A 20038-nucleotide genomic window follows, 5' to 3' on the forward strand; every position below is an offset into this window, starting at 1 on the left:
TCGGACATGTTCGCCTAAGCTCGCAATCTCTCCCCCAAGCTACCAAGCACCAGCAGCCGCTCTCTCTCTCACACTCTCTCACACTCGCACTCTCTTTCTGTGTGTGTGTGTTTGTGGGGTATCTCCCTTGTGGTGTGTTGTGGACACTTTGCGAGAGCTTTCGGCTCGCTTCCAACACGTTCGCTTGCGTTCGGGGGCATCGCGCGTCGTCGCGTATGGTATGGTGTTTGGTGCGCGCACGCTTGTGTGTGTGGGTTGCTGTTGCTGTTGTTGTGTGGGTTGTGGGCTTTGGGCCTTTGGGCTTTGAACAGCGCTGCGGCGGCGGCGGCGGCGGAGGCAGTGGCAGTGGCAGTGGCAGCGGCAGCAGACCAGCGCGGCGACAGAGGGCAGCAGACCAACCGACCGACCAGGCATCAGCCAGAACTGGCAGCACAGGCAGCAGGCAGCGGCGGCGAATCGTCGCAAGTAGTCGCGTACTTCCGCCGTTACCGTTAGCACACGTTAGTCGGAGCTGCTGCGATAGCTGTAAGTTCCGAGTGTTGCGAGTTAGCCGCTAAAAAACCGTTAGCTGACCGCTAACAACAACAACAACAAAAAAACCCAAATCTTGCCACAAAAAAAAAAAAACAAAAGGATATACGAGATAAGAAACACACAACAAAGTGCAATTTTTTTTTTTCAAGTGTCGCGCATATAGTGTGTGCGAGAAATATAACCAATTGGGATTATCAACCATAAGCCTGGGGTGTCGGCATCGGCATCGGCATCTGAATCGGAATCGGGATTGGCACTCCGTACTCCGTACTCCAATTGGAAAATATTTACTAAAGTCTAGTAGAATACGAAAACCGCGTGCAAATGTGACAACAACAACAACAACAACAACTGCCAAATGATAAGCAACAACAACAACAAAAACAACACTAAACAAACAACAACCATTATAATAAAGCGCCAAAACATCCAATTAGAAAAGCAAAAGTGCTAAAAGGTTCCTACAATAACAAAAAAAATACCGAAATAATCACAAAAGTGTGTAATAGTAGTGTGTTTTTTATGAAACAAAAAAAAAAATAACATGTCTATTTCATGAAAACATAAGATGGCTAAGATGGAATGGCTAAGAGAGCGAAAAACCCCTCAAAATGACAACAACAACAAAAACCAAACAGAAACTGTCTGATTAGAAGAAGCAACCCTATTTTTTTTTTCTCGAAACAAGTGCAATATCCTTAAACTATCTTTAACCTGAAAAAAAAGAATTTAAAAAATACAAACTAAAAAAGACAAGCTTAGGCCTAATATACTAACTGTAGATTTTCGTAAAAGGCTTTTGGTTGAGAAAGCTAACACTTTGTACCAATTGGAGAGCCATCGTACCGGCAGCAGCAGGACACCCAGGACATTGCCCTTCGGTGGGGTATTTGGTCCCGTGTCTGCGAAGTTTTCAAACACCTTCGGAAACTGGAAACAAAAATGAGAATTAAAATGCCCGCGGTTCGAATTGCACAAGGTAAGTTCAAGAATTGGAGGAGTTTTGGGAATAAATTCCAATTGGAGTTATATATATATTTAGGTATATATAGGGGAATATAGGGGGAGTTCTTAGGATCTCTTTGAAAAATGACTTGTAGTCACCATGACTTGGCTGTAAAGGTGACTAATTTTTATGGCTCTCCATAGGGGTCACTATTCTCCAGCTGACTCCTCCTTGTCGGGGTCACCTTTTGTCCAATTATGTCCTTTTAAAGTTTCTATTTGTTTTCCAACTCGATTGAAAGCCGGCTTATCTCTAATATTCGGAAACTTGGCCATAAAGGTTCTTGGTTTTCCAACCTGACCAATTTTGATTGCTCTCTGTTGAGGTCACCACTCCCCCTTGTCGGGGTCACCTTTCGACGAATTATGATCTCAACTGTATACTGTAGTGATGGGCCCGTTAACTGGGCCTATGGTCAGGCCATATCAGTCTCCTGTTTTAGTGTTTCTGGTGTATATTTTCTGTTTTGTATCTAGTGCGGTTATCGCTGCGATATCGCAATACCGAAATCAGAGCCACTCGCTGGGGTGTGTTAGCCATGATTTTTCAGATTTTTTGTTATTATGTGTGGGGCTTGTGTGTGTCAATTATTGGAGTAGTATTCCATTGGATTCCAGTGGTGTTGTTGGGGGTGCGGGGGTGGGTATATAGATATTCTAGATATTCAGCGTATTGGACGCTGGCTAAGTCTGCAACGAGAAACGGCCAAGTTCAAAGGAAAATCAGGGCCGTAAACCCGCCGTAATAAAGACCGAGTTGGAGTATCCACATTCATATCATTGTCATAATATGGATTGTCCCCACCATAAAGGCATATTGTTTTGGTGTTGTTGGGTTTCTCTTTTTGGTTTCTCTTTTTGGTTTTTTTTTTTTGCACAGATTTTCCATTTGTAGAGTGAGCAAGCGGACGTTATCAGTCCTATCTAGATAACAAGACCGAGTGGACACTGACGCACTTGCCTCCTCGACCACCGCCAGGCACACCTCTAACCCCACCCCACCTCCTTTTTCTACAACTATGGTTCTGTGTGTTTATTTTTTTTTTTTTTTTATTTTCTTGCCGCCCCCATGTCGTCAAACAATTTTAATTGCTCGCAAAGTTGTTTGCTATTCTGGTTCTTGGTTCTGTTTCTGTTTTTGTGTCTTTTTTTTAGTATTTTTTTTTTTTTTTGGGTTTATTTGTCTTACAAATCAAAATCAACACAAGTACCCCAATGGGTTTTCTTCTTTTCTTGGTAACTGGTAACAGGGCCTTGATAAGAAAAAGGCCTAATTGCTGACGATCGGACGAGCATCGGACCTGGGAATGCGACTCTCACTCTCGCTTATCAATATCTCTCTTATGGTGTCCCCAAAATTGCTGTTGTTAGCCCCCACACCACCACCTCCCTTCCCCTCCCTCCCACCTCATAATTAATTGCTACAATTTCAATTTCGATTCTGATACTTTTGCTCTTCTGTTCGGTTCTGTTCTGTGTTTTGGAATCTTTTTGATCTTCACTGAGGAACAACAACAACAAGAACAATATGAATTTTTTACAACATTTCGTCATGCCGCCCATGGGTGCTACGCTTATCAGAGGGGGACCGTGGGGGCCGACAGTTTGGGGGGACAATGGTCTGATGAGTAATTTCCGAGAACAAGCCGCAATGTTCATGTACGACAACATATTGGGAGTTTTTGAGGAAATAGGTGGGGGTGGGGTGGAGAGGTTACTCCCAATGGGGAGAAACCCGAAAAAGCAACTATTAACCCATTATCATGCACATTAACCCCAGGGTTGTGCCAGCTGTCGGCCGTTGGGCTTCAGTAAACAAACATCCTGGCCAGGATTCGATGGCTATATCGATGATGGTCAGTGCTAATCGAGCGGCACGCTTATATGTAGCACCTGCTGCCTAACCCAACCCCACTAGCCACCGTTTAACCCTTGTTTGACCCACCTGACCCTACCGTGACCATCTCATGGTCGTCGGTCCTGGTGGCGCCTGGCTGCTCTTGTTTTTCGACTTTTCCACCTTGCTTTCTTTTAATTTGATTATCGACCAAACAGTGTCCATTAAATGAGCGACCGACCGACCGACCGGGCGACCGGGCGACCGCTACCTCTACCGCTACTGGCACTGGCACTGCCGATGGCTTTTTGTTATCCTGCCGCCGCCTTGCCATGGCAACGTCCTCCTCGCGTTTTCAGCATTTGCAATTGTTATAACAAATAACAGCGTGTGCCACAACTGCCTCCACCTCACCCCCGCACTCTGCACCGTTGCCAGTGTCCACCGCCTCACAGAAGAGGACAGGACCTGCGTCCTGTTTGTCCTGCAACCCGCAGTGTCAACGCAGTGTCGTCATGTGGACGTCAAAGTCTTGTCCAGCTGCGGCCACAAATTTTTGGCCAGCAGTGGAATTTAAAATTGGCTTTAATTAAACGGCTTATTAAAGGCTTGGGCCAGCAAGGACATTAAGGATAAAAGGGGTTAGAAGGTCACAGGGAGGACTAAGCTTGATGGCTTTTGAAAATAGAGCCAGTAGGTCTAGTTAGTCTTTTAAATAGTTTTCTTAAATGAACTATAACTATAATATTTTTTATTTAATAATTCAAAAATTAAAACATATCCTTTTAGTCCTTTTTCCATCAGAGAGTCTTTGTTTTTTCTTCAAACCTTTTTCTTGTTGTGTAATTGTTGTGGAAGGGGTACTTCCTTTTTTGTTTGCTCGCGGGGGGCAAGGACATTGGACACAGGACATGGCGGCTGCCAGGATATCCTTACACATATAACTGTACCTCTATATATATATATATATATATCTGTATATATAATTTATATGTTTTATAAATTGAAACTGGCCCGTACTGGCATCACAGCGGGAGGGACAGAAAGCCGCCGCTCACATGGTCCAGACAGCGTTTGCTCCCCCCTCTTCGTCCTTGTTGTTGTTGTTGTTGTTGTTGTTGCTGCCACTGGCAGCATAATCAGCCACAACAGCGCCCAGCGAGTTACTTCCGCTGCGGCGAGTCGGCCCGAAGGACGTCCCCCGGACTTGGTCCAGAAACTGTCTACCAGCTTTGCCAGCTAGGTGCATCCTGCAGCTAGCCTGCATGTCCTGCCAGCCGGGCCGGGCCGCGGCGAGTCCTGTTCTGGCCCATCTACCAATGTCTCCCCAATCTCCCAGCTGGATTGTTTTGTTCCCAGCCTTTGTTTTCCACTCAGTTTTTGGCTTTTGTTTCCAATCCCCATAAGGGGGGGGCAGGCTTTTCATTTTTTTTTAAGTTTTTGGGGGAATTTTTCGAGGAGATACTAACTTAAGACAGGCTGGCGATTATAATTTGTATTCCTATATGAGATTTTTTCGTCACTAGTACTTCTCACCATTAAGAGGCTTCTTATAGCCTTATTCGAAGCCCTAAAACCCACCTTGCGTATACTTAATATCAATCATACGCCCATTAATCCCAGGGAAGTCCTTCAAATTAGACTGTAGACTCTGTAGACTTCTCTTTCTTTGTTTTGACTGGAAATTCCTTAGAAGGATTTTCATTTTTTTTTCGCTTTTGATTTTGTTTCTCTTTCTTTTTTTTGGTGAAATGTTTCGTTTTTTTTTTATGATTTCCCGCCTCTCGCACTTTGGCAAACTTTTCACTTTCAGCCGGAAAAGTGGGGAGCCGAGAGCGGGTGCCGGGTGCCGGGTGCCGTGGTGGGTGGTGCAGCATAACTTGGCACCTTGGCCACCTCCTCCCACCCTTTTTGGTGTCTCTGCAAACACAATTTCTGTTTCTCTTTTCATTTTTCTACTTGACTTTCTTTTCTTCTATTTTTCTTTTATTTTTTTTTATGATTTTCCTTTTTATTTTTTTTGCGTAGCCGGCGAGCAAAACAAACCGCAAAATGTTCGAAGCCGAACATCTGACTGTGAGCTGTGCTGATGATGATGGAGGTGGAGTATCCTGTCGCGCCCCTAGTCGCTCCAACCTCCCTACCGACCATCCCTCCTTCAAAAATATTAAAATCCTTATATCTGTAGCATATTTTCCCGCTCCCTGCGCACGCGCTGGCTAGGCGCGAACAAAATTTCAATGGTTTTTCCTCCTTATATTATTGTAGTTGTTGTTGTTGTTGTTTACTATCCCAGCTCGTTTTTCTTTCCGCACATCTGCTCATCCTCATCCCTTCGTGGAGCGAGCTTCGAGCACGTGCCAGTATCCTCCCATAACCGGAAATGCGAAAGATTCCCAAATAATTGTTTTGATAAAAAAAAAGCACAAAAAAGAAAAAAAATGAAATAATGATTTTGCATAAATTAGGCCAAGATCAAATAACTCAGATGTGCGAGAGACTCGGAGGTAGAATGATTAGTCTCAGTCCCAGTCTCAGAGTCATTCATTAATATCCACACGGCAAGAGGCTTGGCAAGAGGCGCCTCCTACGCAGTGTCAGAGAAGTCCAAGCCTCCAGAAGAAACCTCCGAAGCGAAGACGACCTGACTGGCTTTTGTCTTAAAGGCTTTGAGGTTCGGCATGGGGTCTCTTCCAGTCTTCCAGTCTTGTAGTCTTTTCTTTTTTTAATTGAGCTAAGCAATTATTATTTTGCACCGCTGAATGGGTGACTGCCCATTCATTGCGTTTATAAATAGCTCGGTTCAGTTTCGGTTTCTTCAGTCTTGACTCTTCGGTCTTCAGTCTTCGAGGAGATTGAACGGCCCACGCAATCGACAATCGCTGGCTGGACCCGGGCTGGAGTCGGGGTACAGAGCCACTGCCTCACCCTGGGCCGTGTCTGGGGCATAGCCGTGTCTGGGGCTATTGTAAGGAGCGCCCCACAGCCTACCTGTGGTAACAGGGCACCTACTTAGTCGCCAAGCCAATAATTAATAAGACAATGCGAGAGTACAAGTATCTATTGGAGGTTTACATTTACGATACGCACTGTGCGGCTTCAGAGATCTCCTCTGGAGGGGGAGAAGACTCTTCCCTGTGGGGGACAAATGTGGGTGTTTTTTGGCAGCGAATTCAATAAAAACTTCACAGCCAATGAGCTTTGGATTTTTTTGGCATGTGACCGACTCCTCCTCAATCTCAATCTCAATCCGAATCCCAAACCCAGTCTTCAGTCCACAGATCCCAGATCCCAGTCTTTTGGTTCCCAATCCCAATGATTGTGGTGGGTGTGGGTGCGGCCGAAAGGCTTGGACGAGTGTTCCGATGGCTAGATGGATGGATGGATGGATGGATGGTTGGTTGGATGGATGTATTGCTCTCTCCCGGCTTGGCATAATTTAATTCAATGATTACTGATTTAAAACGAAACCAAGAAACCGAAATGCGTTGCCCCAACTCAAATAAATAAATCAATCACGGCCCGAAACGGTCCAAAAGAGGGGGGGAGCCCTGTGCCAAAAAAAAAATAAAATCAGAAAAATCAGAAAAAAAAGAGGGAATGGAAACCCCACCTCAAATGCATGCAATGTCTTCGGTTTTCGTTCTTCGAGGTCCATGGCACTCCCCATTTCCGTTTGCCAGCGATTTATATCAGCGCCTGGGATGGATGCCCTCCCTACCTCTCGGGAGGCTCCTCTCGAGGCCCCCTCTCCCTCGGGTGCCCCCTTGGCTTGCCCCACGCATCTTATCAGCATAATTATTATCATTAAGATGCCATTGTCACATAGCATTGCACACCTTAAAGTGGAGCTGAGCTGCCTCGCCCGGGAGGGGGGCGGGGGCTCAGGGAATGCAGCTCCGGGACGGATGCGTTGGAGGATGGCCCTCTCCCCCAGGGAGACGGAGAAGGAAGCCAAGTCCCTACAGCCATATAGGGAGGAGTTTAAGCCAAACTGTGGGTGGATGTGAGCGATGCGATGCCAGGCTCCTTATAAATTGCTTTCGATTCCATTCCCCCCCCCCCTTGGTTGCAAGCCACATTTTGGGCCATAATTTAAATATTATTAATATACCCACCTTTTTTTTTTTTGATTAGTTTCCCCACTCCACTCCCTCGTCACCTTTGGATCATCTTTAAAAGGCCATATAGAGTCGTAGCATTTGATATTTCTCGGCCCATCCCGTATAAAAAATGCGTCTTGTCTTCATTGTTTTCGTCACTGTGCTTGTTGGTGTACTATATGCATGCTTTTTCTTGTTGTATCGTGTATGGGCACGCGCTCGTTTCTCGATTTGCTGGCTCGCCATTCGTTGTGCTTCTCTCTCTCTCCCCAAAACCCCCAAAAGCCTCTCCCTCTCTTGGCGATTTGTGTGCGTGAGTGAATCATCGTGAAGCCCCAGTTTCCACACTGAAAGAAATTAGAGGGACTTTTATGAGAAATAATTTAACTAACCTAAATTACTATTAAACTATATAATATAAATTAAAAGTTAATATAAAAAATAATAATGTATTTAGGTTTAATACTAATTTTTCTTTGAGTGCCTTACTCCAGTCTCTGATCACTGATCGCCAGCTCCTCCTTCCTTCTTTCTCCCCCATCTTCCGCTCTCTCTTGCGGTCCGGGGAGACTCTCGTTGACGCCTCCCCTTTTATTTATTCATTCAGTTTCCAGTTACAATTCCGCTGATAACTTATTTACTCGCTTTGGGGCTTTGGCTTTTTGTTTTCTTGCCTTTTTTGCTTTTTGCTCGTTGGCTGCCCGCCTCGTACCGGTTCGGACCGAGACCGTTTCGGCTTCGTGCCACTTCGTTGGCGATCGTCTGCCAGTTGGGGTGGTGTGAGTGAGTGAGTGAGCGAGCGAGCAAGTGACTGAGTGGGGCTAGAGCGGGAGAGGGCTATAAACAAGTCGAATTGGGCAAGCGAATTGAATGAATATCAGTTTTTTTTTCTTTTTTTTTCTAGAAACTATGGAAATAAGAGCTTACGAGCAGGTTTTTAGTGTCGTAGCCCTTCCCCCTACCGATACGCGCAGCCCCCGACCCACCTAGTCCTCCCCCAGCTCCCCCCCGTGGCCCACTTTCTTATCTGCCGCCGTGTTACGATATTTGTTATTGTCTCGCTTCACACCTGTCTGTTTCTGTCGGTTCGGTGATCGCCACTTGCCCCCCCCTGTTACCCCCTCTCCCCCCCATTACGCTCCATCTCTTTCGGTTGGCTCGCTGCCTCTCTTTCGCTCGCCACCAGGTGTGTGCGTTGGTCTTTTTGATTGGTCAGACCTTGATAAATAAAGCCAAGGCATCGGCATCGGAATCGGCATCGGCATCGGCATCGAAACCCGGGCCAAGCCTCTCCAGCCCATGCCAGCCCGGCCAGCCTCCTCGGGCTCTCTCGCTCGCACCCACCATAGCCATCTCGCTCTGGGCTTGGCCACAGCATCGTCATCATGTTGTTGTTGTTGTTGCAATTTTGTGACTTTTGCGGCTGCGCAGCTTGCTCCACACACACACACACACACACACTTACACACGCCTATGGCCGCCATTTTGGTTGCGTGTAAAAAAAAAAACAAAAAAAAAGTTCATTTTTTAAACAAACTTTAGGTATTTGAAGTTAAGGGCACAGCTTGAGATCGAAAATGTCACGAAAACGAGGGTTAAAGGACTAAAGAGGAGTAGCCGCTGAAGGACCTCCTCTTAGAGTCCGTAACGGTACTTGCCTGCTGACCTCGAGAAGTCGAGAGAGGTTTCCTAATTGAATTCCCAGTTGGAGTTGCCAAGTTGGACCTCGTTTCTGGCCAGTTTCCAAGTCCAAAGGACCTGGTCTGGACTGGGACTGGGACTGAGACTGGGACTGGGACTGGTCTGGAAAATTGCCGACGCACACACACACACACACATGGACACACCCGAAAGGATATGCTTGAAGCTTCCTGGAAGCATGCGAGATGGAATTTATGCATCAACAAACCCACAGACAGACGTTAAGAAAGATGGAAATCCAAGGGAGCCACTGGGAGCAGCCAGAGAGAGAGAGAGGTGGGAGGTGGTTCCTTTGGTCCTTTTACAGCCTCGTTTCAAAAGGGGGCGGGGGGCGAAGTGGGCGGAAAGGCAGGTCCCATTGTTGGGCGCCAGTTGCGCATAATTGAAACATAAAACGCTTGGACACCAATTCACAAAAGCCACCTCCCAGTGGCCACTCCTCCACGGCAACATTGCCTCGTCCTTTTCAGGGGCGGAGTGGCTCAGGGGGTGTGGCGCAGGGGGAGTGGCATTGTGCGAGGAGACAAGAAAAGAGACAATTGTGTGTAAGAAAATGCAAGCTCGTACATGGTTGGTATTTGCATGGCTGTGTCAGGGGCGTCGTAAGGAGTCTCTCCAAAGGGGGGTTCTCTTAAAAATAAACCTGATCTGATCCTTAACTTAAGAGCCTTATTTTTTTTGGACTAATATCTATCATATATTGTAGACCCCCCTTTTGGCTACACCCCTGCCCGCGTGCATGTGTGATTTATGGATGGTTGTTGTTGTTGCAAGAGCGCCAAACCGCATATTTGAATATGGAATCAGAGGGGTTAGGTTAGAGGTCCATCAGAGCTAATAGTCGCTCCTCCAAAGATCACCTCCCCCTCCTGACCCTCCTCCCAACCATAAATTTCAATACTCGGGAGGATCGTCCTCGGATTCATGGCTTACTCTCTTGACCTCCAGTTAAGACTGCCAAAAAAAGGGCAGCCCCATGATGAAGATGGCGGCAAGATTGAAAAGGGGGGAGGGGGGTGAAGGAGGAGCTGTAACCGAAACAGGACCAACAGGACCTGGTCCGAGGTCTAAGACCAGAAGAACACATGTATAGTTAGGGATAAGGACACTACAAGAAAAAGGCATAAGAAGCATTCGAAGGATAAACTTAAGTCCTAAACTATTAAATATATTTTTTATTTTAAAATAAAACCTTAAAATTATTATTTAGTTTTTTTTAATATTTATATTTTTAAATATTACTTAGAGTTTCTCTCAGTGCCGCACAATTTCTTCGCTCCAGTCGAACGTTTTCGCTACTTTCATTTGTTCGCAATTTGTGTCCTGCCCTGCGGTGGCAGTTACCCAGCCAGTAGTCCACCTCGCTCCTTGGTAGCGACGCCCCTGCCCCTGCCACTGCCACTGCCTCTGCCAGTTGCGGTTAAGTTCTCCAAATTGCAGTCAGCATTGCTGGAGTCTGGAACAGGACATGGCCGGCACAAATACGTAGCATCCTTCTCTCAGGAGGGGGGTGGGCCACCAGGATCCTGGATCCAGGATACTGGATACCAAGAGGATACTGGAGACTGTCCAATAAGTGGCAAAAACGACGCGTGCTATCTAGTCATCTGCAGATGGTTCAGAGTTGGGAAAATTGGAATGAGAATGGGAATGGGACTGAGAATGGGTTAGGAATGTGGCGGGACTCCTCTTGCCAGACAGCGTCCAAGGTCCACTCTATAGGGTATGTGTATGTGTGGCAAGAGGAGCGACAGGACAAGAGGAGACGACTCCAACACGAATCACTCAGCCGCAGCGCATAAAGTTCAAGTTGGGCGATTCCTGGGTGAACAGTTGCCAGGCAGCCGTAGCCAGGATTCCAAGGATATGGCCAAGAGGGAGTAAGGAGCGACGGAGGAGGAGGAGGAGGAGGAGTAGGACACTGGGATGCTGGATACTCGGATACCAAAAACTCCTTGCTTCGACGCTGCAAGCGAATAAAATCAACAAAATTCAAGTTTTTATTGTTGCCCCGGGAGGGAAGAAGCAAGTCCGGGCCAGGATACTGGCAAAAGGATTCGCTACTGGTACTTGCTACTTGCAACTGCCACTCCTATGCACATATGTATATCTTTGTCTGGCTATATATATATGTATTTGTTGCATGCATGTGTGTGTGGCAAGAACGTGTACTATCAACGTCATCGGCCACATTTGGTCCCTGGCGGGGTTCTCGGTTTCAGCACCACCCCCAAAAAACCAAAGAGGAGAGGAGCGGTGAGGAGAGGAAAGGACGTTCGTGCACCATCCCGAGAACCTGCCTGCCACATTGCCACATTCGGCTTGCCACCCATTTTTCGTTCCTAGCCCCATCTTCATTGGCATTGCACATCGTTTAAGTGTCGCATCCGGCTGTCCGGCATCCGAGTTCGACTGCGAGTCCGAACAAGGACCTCCCACCACCACCCACATGATGGTGTCCTTCCTTCCCCCACCCTCCTGTTTCCTCCACACAAACATAACCCGACATTGGGGCGCTATTGATTTTGGCTGAGAACTGAGTTTCTTGTCCGCAAGGGATGCCAGTTCGGAGGACGACCTGGAACGTGCGGTCAGTGGGGATGTGTCCTGTGTCCGACTCGGCGTATGTGTGACTCCCAGAACTCCGCCCATTTCGGCCAAAAGCTCTCTTTTGGGTGGAAAAACACCTGAACTCACATCGTTAGAGAGAGACACTTGTGTAAATATTATTGGTGTGTTGTTTGTCTTTGAAAGTTTCCATTAATTCCTCTTATTAACTAACTAAACAATGATATTAAATATTAAATTAATTGCCAACCGCAGAGAATCGGGCCTATAAATAAAACAGATCTAGTCCAGGTCACCTGTGGCACGGGGGCAACGAGTTGAAGCCATTTAATAGCTGACCATTTCAGAGATTAGTTTGCATTGTTGCCACACTCTGGGGCACGTCCTCCTCCCCCGGATGCTGGTGGGGAGGGGGGGGCTAATAACCAAGCCATAAAACAATACCAGAAGGCAAATGGAGGCGAGGATCGTGTAACCAGAAATGTAACTGAAACCCTCGACCACGGGCCACCACCATTACCACGACACGATGTGGCATCAGCATCAGCAGCATCCCTACTCCCTGGAATGTTGCACGTTGCCTGGCCAGAGGCGACAACTTTGACTTATTGCTGCGACAGATACAATTACAAACGATGGCCTGGCCTGGCCTGTGGGTCTTGCGGTCAATGAGTTGAATGAATTGAATGAATGAGTGAGTCCCGTGAATGGTCCACAGTTTTCTCACCTTTGTCTGCGATCGGAAGCGATGCCAATCGCGATTTGTTATCATGGCTAACGACCAGGACCAAGACTCCACTAGAGACCCAACCCAACCAGAAAAACCAATAAAAAACCAAAAGGAAACCATACCTATATCCGAGCCACATCCGAGTTTTCCTCAACCAGAGACCAGAGACCAGAGACCAGAGAGACTCCAATACCATTGTCTCTGCTGAGACTCTTCTGCGGTTAACCGAAACTTGTCTATAAATTATTAAAATTGTCTCATTATTCATATGGAATACAATAGATTTCATTTACGTTTCATTTTATTGCAACAACAACAAACAAACCTTAACAAAAATAAAGAGAAGCGAACCGGTCTTCAAACGTAGATATATGGATATATATCTCTGACTTATATACATACTTATATGGTTTTTTTTTTTTAGAACTAAGCTGAACTTAAGACCAGGTCCAATTGCCTTTGTTTGCTTTGGTTGGGTTGGGACTGGGCCTCTAGATCTCTTGGCCACTTCAGAGTCTCAGGTCTGACACTGAATGCGTGGGAGAATGAATCTCAATGGCACACACCTGAGTTGCAACACCAGACCTATTACTTTACAAACTTTTACTATTTTCTACCAAAAAACTTTAACTAATTCCTGAATATATAACCTTCTTTTCTTTGCAGGTGAGTGACTCCAGAAGCTGTCGTATTTTTTTTTTGTTCCCAAGCAGACCCATGTCATGGCCAAGTATTGGGAGGGAGGAGGAGGAGGAGCAGGAGCAGGAGGATCCTTGGCCTGGCATTTCAATCAGATGGGCCAAGAACATGGCCCCATTACATGGGCCGGCGCGTGTAATCGTTTGGGGCAGCCAGAGTCGGCTCGACTTGCCACTAATTATGTAAGAAGTAGTAGTCGGTGACGCAACCACTGAGCGACAGACAACCGTGGACAAGCATACGGGAATCTCGAAGCCAAGTCAGGCCAAGATGATCCTCCTTCCAGGGCCACTAGTTGTCGGTCGGCTTGTCGGTGTTTTTGAGAAACCCCACCGATGACATCTCAATACAACTTGTTTTTCTTTTCTTTTCTTTTTTGTTTTTTTTGTGGCAAGTGGTCATGTCAAATGTCCGAGGTTGTTGTTGTCGAGGCTTGGGAAAACCCAGAAGGAAAACTCTGGATAGGAACGCAGAATTTTCAGAGGAACAACTTTGATGCATCGTCGCTTAATTAGCATGGACGACTCGAACTTGCAACTGGAACTTGCAACTTGCAACTAATTAGTGGCCTTGACTGTTGGATGGATGTCCCAGTAGGGTCTCAATCACAGAGATAGAGAGTGGAGTAGATAGACCTCTAGATATATGTATGTACCTCATTTCTTGCCGTGTATGGCTTGGTGCAAGTGTGAGGAAAATTTGTGGCAAGTGGTATGTGGCTATGTTGCGTGCTTGTCTTACACAATCCCCTAAGCCCAAGTACGCAAATTTTCCCGCGGAAAGGACGAAAACTAACTGAAACAAATCGCAGATGCAACACAAGCTACCTGCCTGCCACCCACACCCCAGTCGCGACAGCCTGCCACACTCTGTTGCAAGACCATCCACCCATCCTGCCCCACTCCGAAATCATTGAAAAGGTGTCAATGCATGAAAGTGCCAGAAGTTGTCAGTTGGGAAACTAGATGCGGGAGGCTGTCATGGGTTAAGTGTGGCAAGGACAGAGGTTAAAGTGAGCTTTAAATATAGATACTTTCGAGCTTAAAAAATGTATCTTTTAGAATAAAAAAAAGAAAGAACTCTATAATCCTTGCTCTTTAGTCCTTTTCGTTCAAATTCCAATCCCCTTGAAGCCGATTGATGCTTTCAACGTGTATGTATAAGCCGAGGGGGGGAAGGCTAAGTGAGGGGGGGACCCTGTGGCATGTCCAACTTGTGGCAAGTGCGTGTAAATGCAAATGTTGTCAATGCTCGGCCGAAAATTGGATTGCCAGGACGGGGCGAGGACTGGGTCCTTAGTTAAATGCCCAATGTTCGGCGAGACCGCAGACGTGTCCATATCCTATCCATATTCTCCCTGAAACCCTACCCCCCTCCTGTCTTCCCCTCTCTCTTTTAACATTCAACTGCAAATCCTTAATACAAATTGCAAAAGTAACCGCGACCAGGGCGACTCAGCTTTTGGTCTGTTCAACATTTGTTGTAGCTGCTGTTGTTGCAACTATTGCTGCTGCGGTTAGGTGACTATATAGCCTTAGCCCAGAGACCAGGGTAGGGAGACCAGAGACCAGACTAAGCAAATCAGGCCTGGCCGGGACACACGGGGCATTCAATGAATTCAATTGCCGACCGCAGACGGCAAAAGTCGTTGTTGTGTGTTTGGAACCGAGCAAATAGCGATGGCACTGGTATGGGTACTGGTACTGGCACTACTTAAACCCAGCCAGACCAAAAACTAAACTTAACTGAAGACCGCCAGAAAAAAAAAAACCAAAAATAAAAATAAAAAAAAGAAAACTAAACGAAGATTCAAGACAAACCAAAGCAACTAAACTGAACCAACACGACGCCATCGAAGCTTAACTTTCAATGTTACTCCAAAGCCAAAGTTAAGGCACTGAGAGAAAGATATGAGGGATAAGATATTAGGAAATAAGTTAAAAAATAAGGTATAAGAAGCTTAAATAAATAAAGAGTTGCTTGACTAGACTTTCTAGTATTTTTAAATAATATTTTAAACTTTAGGGAGTTTACAGCGCAGAGACCTTAAAGTCTTTAAAGATCTATAGTTTGGTTGATAAAAATAGGAGAGTTCTAGAAGAAAGATCTTAAGGTTTAGGTGTTTAGGTTTATTTAAAGATTCTTAATAAAATTTATTAGAATCTTAGATTCTTTTCCTAAAATATAGGTATAAAGATATAGCTATACCTATACAAAAAGAAGTACTATTTCTACTATTATTTCTACTATTCCTATAAGGATTTTATAGAGGAACTATCTAGAATAAATCATATCTAGAAGAGTTAGGGAGAGATAATATTTTAAGAGATCCAAATTAAAGCTATAGTTCTTAGATTTCTATAAGGATCTTTAAAAAAATTTATAAGAATCTTAGATACTTTTCCTAAATAGCTATACCTATAAAAAAAGAAGTACTACTTCTACTATTCTTATAAATATCTTATAAAGTACCTATAATACTAAAACTAAAAGACATATAACTGCCATCATATCTCGAAAATATAAAATATAGATATAAAGATATAGCTACCCTATATATACCTGTAGAGATAGAAGTACTATAACTAGAAGTACCTATAGTACTATACAGATCTTATAGAGTAACTATTGTACTACATCTACAAGACATATGTATAACTGCCATCATTCCCAACAGAGTTAAGAAAAGATCTTAAGAGTTTCAAAACTAAAGCTACAGTTCTTAGATTTCTATAAGGATTTTTAATAAAATGTAGAAGAATTTTAGATTCTTAGTTTTAAAGAAGTTAGTACAAGTCTTAGAAGCTTAGAAGAAGTTCCAAACCAAGTTAAGTTCCGTATTAGAACTACCTCTACAGAAGTAGATCCCAAACAGATCCTATAAAGGAACTTAGATACCAACCCTACAAGACCCGACAACTGCCACTATTTCTTCCCTAATATCTCCTCGAATTCTCTTCAATTCTCCAAAGATTCTCCAAAACCTTTTCTTTCAGTGTCCTGATCAGTGCTTTGTTTATTCTTAAATACAGTACCGTCTTCTTCAATTGCGTCACAAAACCGACAAGCAGCAACGCACTGGGTTGAGTTATTTGTTGTTGTTGTTGTTGTTGGTGTGTTGTCTGTTGCAAGTTGCATTTTGGAGTTGCATCTGCACTTGTCTCGATGCCGCATTTGCAATCGTTTAGTTTTTTTGGAGGCTCTCTCTCTACTTTTAATCGTGCACCTCGAGACGTCACATTTTATTTTTGCCCACATTGATATGCAAGTGACGACGACGACAGGCGATGGTAACGGCATACAGCGGGTGGCAGACTTACCAACAACAACAACAACAACACTAGCAACAACAACAACAAAAAAAGTATCTAAAGGAAACTGCAGGTGCCCGCAGATATGCAGATACGAAAAAAAGTATCTGCAACATGACTTTCAAACGTAATACAAACAGCTCATCCATATGGATGCCCTACGCCAGTCCATTCTGTCCGCTTGTCCGTCTGTCCGTGTGTCCGTCTGTCCGCTAGTCCGTTTGGCCGCTTCGACAGTCGGTCGATCACGCGGAGCAGAGTGCGCATCGTTTCAAGTACAAGTATCTAAGTATATGAGTATCTGAGTATCTAAGTATCTGAGTATCTGAGCCTCTGAGCCTCTGAGCATCCGCGCATCTGGCAGATACAAGTGTCGACTCGACGCGACTTCAACTTTCAACTTTGCATCTCTCGATTCGCATTCGCTGTTTATTTATTCCCTTTTCGGGTGTCTATCTATCTATCTTTGTATCTTTTAGTTTTTTTTTTTTTTGAGTTATCTGGCAGTAGGTTAGACCGCTAGCAATTGGAATGCCTGTTGCACGTTGCACGTTTGCCATATTTGCTTATGGAATTGAAGGTTTGGAGTGCATCTTTGAGACAGGAGCTGGGCAAACACTCGGGATTTTGGATTTATTTTGGAGCCATCCTCCACACACACCACACAGTGTGTGTGTGCCACATTTCGATTCTCACCGTTTTGACAAGTGACCTTCAGCCGACAGGTTCCCATGACACCTGCCCTGCCCTGCCCTGCCTGGCCCTGTCCTGGTCGCGGCGGCTCGGCTCGGCCCAGCTTGGCCTTTCCTCACACTTTCGGCATTCATGACATTCATCAATCAGGCCACAAAACACTCACACTTACTCACACTCATTCACACTCACTTATTCATTCCATTCATGGGGCACAATGCAAAGTTGTCAACGGCCAGCACTGGTGGGGAGGCTACCCAGTACCCAGTGTACCCACTATAGTATCCAGTACCGTTGTATTCAACAGAGATTCAGAGACAGGCCCCAGAGTGTGGGAATCTGTTACCCTTTCTCTCATCTCAAAGACTAAGCAAATACGAAATGGCTTTTCTGCAATGCCACCACCACCAACAACAACAACAATGAGGGACGACCAACCACAGAGGCTGAGATGCCAGGCCGACACTTTCCAGTCCGTACACTGTACAAAATAGGTTGATCTAACCAGCATGACCAAGTTTTGGATGGCTCTGAGTTGTGGCAGTGTAGGGAGCCACGTCAGGTGCATTTTCTGTCGAGTTTCGGTTTGAGTTTGCCATTGTTTCGAGGCGCCCCCGCACTGTCAATGTTTTCGGCCGGTCCCAAAAGGGTGAGACCCCATCACCTGCCCTCGTGCTCCCCCACTGCCGCCCGCTTTGTTCTACATCCTCCCACGGGGGAATCCGTTCAAGAAAACGGCAGCCAGAAACCAAATGAAAAAGAGAGGAAAACCCAAAGAAAATCTGAGGAAAACTAAAAGAAAGAAAGAAAGAAAAAAAATTTGAACGTGTTGTTCGGATTATCCGTGAGATAATTTCTTTTTCTTCTCTTTTGAGAAAAAAAAAAATAAGCCACCGTCTTGTTCGCATTTGCTGCCTGTCAACGCTTAGACGGTAACCCTAGGGGGGGGGCCCCCCTTCGTTCAGAGAGTGTATGTGGTTGTGTGGCCATTATTCCTAATTTCGGTTTAAATCAGATCTAGGTACATGCTCCCGAGTGAACTCCACCAACGCCGCCCACAACAGTGGCCAAAGCTGACCTTCCTGAGTGGCGCCCCCGGGTAGGCAGGCCTGAAGATCCTTTTCTCGCAGTGCCCGGTAGCCCAGTGTCCAGCATGGTCCTGCCCAGGATATCCAGACTCTCAGAGCTTCCTCATTCCAGACTCGGCTATGTGGCATTGTTGCCATGCTGATGTTGCAGTTGCTCATGTTGATGGCGTGTTATTTAAATATATTTTAAACAGCCACCACCACCACCACCACCAGAAGCACTGTCTGAGGCTGTGGCACAACAAAATTACAGTTAGTCGAATTGGAGTTGCAAATTCCACCATGTTAGTGGTAGCTCTTCTTCCGCATCGATTCTCACATTGGCCAGCTTGGGGAGCTGGGCTGGGAGCAGCTCGAAGGTGAGCTCCTACCTTTAAGTTCATTACAATTTATTTTTATGTGTAATGCAATTATTGTTGTGGAAGTGGCAAGGGTGAGAAGGTACAGGGCGCAGGGCAGTGGGTGGATAGGTGGTTAGGTGGTTAGGTGGGCTCTGAATCCGCATCCGACTTGGTCGAGGTCTTTGTTACACTCTCCCGGATCGGACATGACAACAAAGGCACGACCACGACACGTTGCGAATTTGCCATGAACATGGTACTGCTTTGTGGCATGGTGGCATGGTGGGTGGTGGGCGGTGGGCGGCTGCATTGGCTGACCTGGCGTTGCACTAAATACAAACACGGACACATCTGGCGCTGAAGATCGCGCGATTTCTTAATATGAGAATATTCCCACCATTGTCTACTCTGATGAGGAGGAGGCTCCACTATTTTCCATTGGGGTGACTGACTTTGCCACAAAGGGGAAGGAGGGGTGTGTGGGGGCAAATCTAGTGTCTAGTGTGGCAAGTTGTCCACTCGATTCGATTGCATGTGGCGGCCAAGAAAGCGCCCAGCTCTTGGCCCATTTAGCACTCGCGCTACCCACGAGCCCTGCCACACAAAATGCTCCATGCCGCATGTTGCACTGCGGCACTGCCGCTGCTTACTGTTACTGTTGCTTTAATTCCAGTTATGCGAACTTCTTCTTTTGTTTCCCTCGATCGGGGAAAGAGCTTCAAGTGCAGTGTGAAAAATTCCGCCTACCATTCTCACATGAATGGAGCACGGCCCTTTCCTTGGGGGTCATTACTGGTCACCCTGGATGGAGTGTGGGGGCGCGGAAGAACGGTTCTTGCGTGCTAATTTATTTTGCACTAATTAATAATTTATGCCTGGCCTCTCTTCTACTTTCAGGTGAGTCTAACGGTAACCACACCACCACTTTCCCAGGCCCCAACATCATCAGTCCCCGGAAAATGCCAACTCTCATCGTAGATCGTAAGTAATGTCTTGGCTACTACCACTGGGGAGTCTCCCACAGGAGCTTGATGAGATTGGGAGACCATCAGATCCTAACGCCATTCATCCCGGTAGAGGAGCCCATCATCGGTTCCAAGTACTAGGCGGTTGTGGTAATAAAATATTGGCCAAGTCTGGCACTCAAGTCTCGGCCAAGGATAGTCTTCCAGGCTTGGACGAGCATGCTCCATGAAATTCAAAAATATTGACCTTTAGACGACCATATCTTGGCCAATACCCATCTGATTTCAAAAGGGAGTATCTTGAACGATTTCTGGATCTATTCTCCATCGATCAGCATTAAAACCTGAAAATAAAATTTTTGATCCGATTTTTTTCAAAATTTTCTGATGGATCCCCTTCGAAAATGTGAAAAATCATGAAACTCCAAAATATCGACCATCCGAAGGCTATATCTTGGTTGAT

At 45.8% G+C, this 20038-nt stretch overlaps 1 protein-coding gene across 1 annotated transcript in view; it reads left to right on the forward strand.

The window, feature by feature from the left end:
* Positions 1-607: 607 nt before the first annotated feature.
* The window catches only part of Cph (BCL11 transcription factor chronophage), a 40342-nt gene continuing 20911 nt past the window's right edge, over positions 608-20038 (forward strand). Inside the window, exon 1 of the mRNA XM_017246934.3 lies at positions 608-1513. Within this exon, the coding sequence (XP_017102423.2) occupies positions 1477-1513 (37 nt within the window). The 5' untranslated portion in view covers positions 608-1476. The remainder of the gene's footprint in view (positions 1514-20038) is intronic.

This window comes from Drosophila bipectinata, chromosome XL (genome assembly GCF_030179905.1).
Source record: "Drosophila bipectinata strain 14024-0381.07 chromosome XL, DbipHiC1v2, whole genome shotgun sequence".
Classification (NCBI taxonomy): Eukaryota; Metazoa; Arthropoda; class Insecta; order Diptera; family Drosophilidae; genus Drosophila; species Drosophila bipectinata.